At 36.8% G+C, this 2,804-nt stretch overlaps 1 protein-coding gene across 1 annotated transcript in view; it reads right to left on the bottom strand.

Moving 5' to 3' along the window:
- Positions 1 to 1,716: 1,716 nt before the first annotated feature.
- LOC126405530 (ornithine decarboxylase-like) overlaps positions 1,717 to 2,804 on the bottom strand; it is a 6,744-nt gene continuing 5,656 nt past the window's right edge. The window contains exon 6 of the mRNA XM_050069296.1: positions 1,717 to 1,995. Within this exon, the coding sequence (XP_049925253.1) occupies positions 1,717 to 1,995 (279 nt within the window). The remainder of the gene's footprint in view (positions 1,996 to 2,804) is intronic.

The following is a 2,804-nucleotide window of genomic DNA, read 5'->3' as shown; positions in this document are numbered from 1 at the left end:
TAGCGAGCCACAAGCTCCGTGGCTTCTTTCAGACTGATAGGTTTAACATTATCTCCGTTATTAGAACCAAACAACAGCCGTTGCTGTTTCAGAGCTGAAGGACCAGCGTTCTAAAAGTAACATAAGTAACTTTTGTCTTGTTTGAAAATGTATTCAAGTATTTGATTACTCAAACAGCAAACTAACGCGTTAGGTTACTCGTTACTTTGTAACGCGTTATACCCAACTCCTGTATTTGTTTGACCCATCCCCCATCCCTTACTCCTCACTTTATACTTAATTATTGCCACAGATGTGTTTAGATTGCAGTAATTTGAAAGCCTTGTACGTCTAACACGAAACAATGCCTTGTATGTGGGAATCAGATGCTGAACAAGCTTTCTTGGTGGAGGTAAAAACAGCACACACATACATGCAGCAGATACATTTTTATTTTTACAAACAGACAATTTTGTACTTTGTAACAATTCATCACAGTCAGAATATCATTCACAATACATCTCCAGAAAACCATTAATTGAGGATAAAGATGATGATGTATGACTACATTTAATATTCAAAAGCAAAATATCATACATTTTCAAAATAAATGTAACAAGACAATTAATTATAAAGAAAATATCTTATAGGTATGTCTGTGCACCTCTGTTTAAATCAGTTTTCTGCTGTAAACCGTTTTCAGCTTGAGATTCTGTGCTTCTGTCCTCTTCGTGTAAAGCACTTTGTAACTGTGTTTTGAAAAGTGCTATACAAATAAAGTTTATTATTATTGTTTTTTAGTCTGTAGATTTCAGGAACACAACTCAAGAACTTCTAGCAGCTAATATAGTTATGCCATTAAACCACCTCAAACTTTATCCATATTTATTATTCAATCAACTCCTGATGAATTAAGGTCTGACATTTACAAGCTAACTGGTTGGACAAGCTGTTAATTTAGGCCTATCTTATAAATAATGTCCAAGTTATGATGACCCTTTCAATCATACTTCAATTCTCTGATCTACTTGTAAAAAGTGATGATAATAAACATCATTGCTTCACACTAATGATGCTGCTTTGATAACAGAATATTCTTATTAGCTAAGCTATTCCAGAGACTGTGGTACTTCTTGAGGACCATGACGTCCTCCATCTTTTGCTCCATGGGGCATTGAACAATACAATAAATAGGATGGGTGATGTTAAATTGACATGTTTGAGCAAAGCAAAGACAGATCATCTAATGCATTCTTGAACTTTGAATAAAAACACTAATATCATCTGACCAGTTATTTTTAGTGGTGAAGTTAGAATTGTTTAATGGACAAATGCTAACAGCTCAAATTCACAATACAGACATTACTGCTGCTTGCAGCTACCCACAATCCTTTGTAAAACCTCACAGTTGCTTGTTCCCCATGTCAGATGTCCCTCAAATTTTGCCTTTCTATTGTCATTAAAGTATGTGTCCTCATATTGTGTCCTCAGTTTGTATGATATCTTATGAATTTGTGTCCTAGAATGACATTAGGTATTTAACATAAAGTTATGTAGGTCAGGTTTAGGAAAAGATGTACATTGAAGTAACTTAAGGTTCATGTAGTTGGTATGACACGGTTCTGAACACGGGGAAAACTTTGTTTTGTGACCCATCTGCCAGCCAAACCTGACACCCTACATGGACTACTTAGTCCTTTCTCCCATCAGCACATTGGTCACATGATCACAGCCTGCCTAAATACATGACTTGTATACAGATTTTAGTGCATAACTTTTGTCTGGCCTATGTAAGGCGTGCCATGTCTCAGCTGTCATTACAGGATAAATGTGTGCTTTTTCAAAGCCATTGAAGTCACTGGATAAAGCAACAGAGTAAGCGCCCATGTTGTCGATGAGAAGCCAGTCGCCCACATGCAGCTCAGGAATCCAGCAGCTGTCGGTTACTTTGTCAATGCTGTCGCAGGTTGGACCCCAGATAACAGAGCAGTATCTCTGCTCACTGCTCTCAACAGCCTGCACGAGGAAATATAAAATTCCCATAGCTTTGAGAGAGCAGAGTCTCTACAGATAAATACACTGCCACACAGGCCTGGAATTTCATCATTTTAGGGGCAAGGCCACTTGGCCTTTCGTGTTGTCAATTTTTTGAGGGCGCAAAGGCCAAAAGCCAGGGCAGCAAGGCCATGAAATTAAACAATGATTTTAAGTCCATAATGAATTTAAGGACTAAGGATGTATAACTATCTGTGAAATGAATAAATAAAAGAAGCTCAAGTAATAATAATGAGTATAATAAATAATAATGTGATTTATTTAATAGCACTAATAAACCTAATGTGTTTTAAATATAGAACAACCAGATTCATGTATTTATAAGCAAACTATCTTGAATATTAGGCCTAAATATGAGTGTACATGATAAACTGATTCAATGAACAAGACTGGCTTACAATTATTTTTGATGTGTTGTTAGATAGCTAACAAACAAACAAACAAACAAACAAACTACAGCAGGGCTATTCAATTACTATTTCAACTGGGCCACATTTCAAAACCAGATCATGTCGATGGGCCACATTTTTTAGCAGCGAGCAACGGATCCACTTTTTTTTTTGCATACATATATATATTTATATATATGTACAGGCATGGCCCTCCTCAGCATGATGCAGAAACAGACTAAAAAAAGAGCTACCAATGCACAGAAGCATAATAAGTGACATTAACAGTAGCCTATCTAATAACACACACTATCTCTCTACCAGCATCTCCCTCTCCCCTCTCCTCCACACACACACACACACACACACACACACACACAC

Source organism: Epinephelus moara, chromosome 18, assembly GCF_006386435.1.
Source record: "Epinephelus moara isolate mb chromosome 18, YSFRI_EMoa_1.0, whole genome shotgun sequence".
NCBI lineage: Eukaryota > Metazoa > Chordata > Actinopteri > Perciformes > Serranidae > Epinephelus > Epinephelus moara.
Note: the sequence above shows the minus strand (reverse complement) of the source record. Positions and strands in the feature narration are given on the sequence as shown.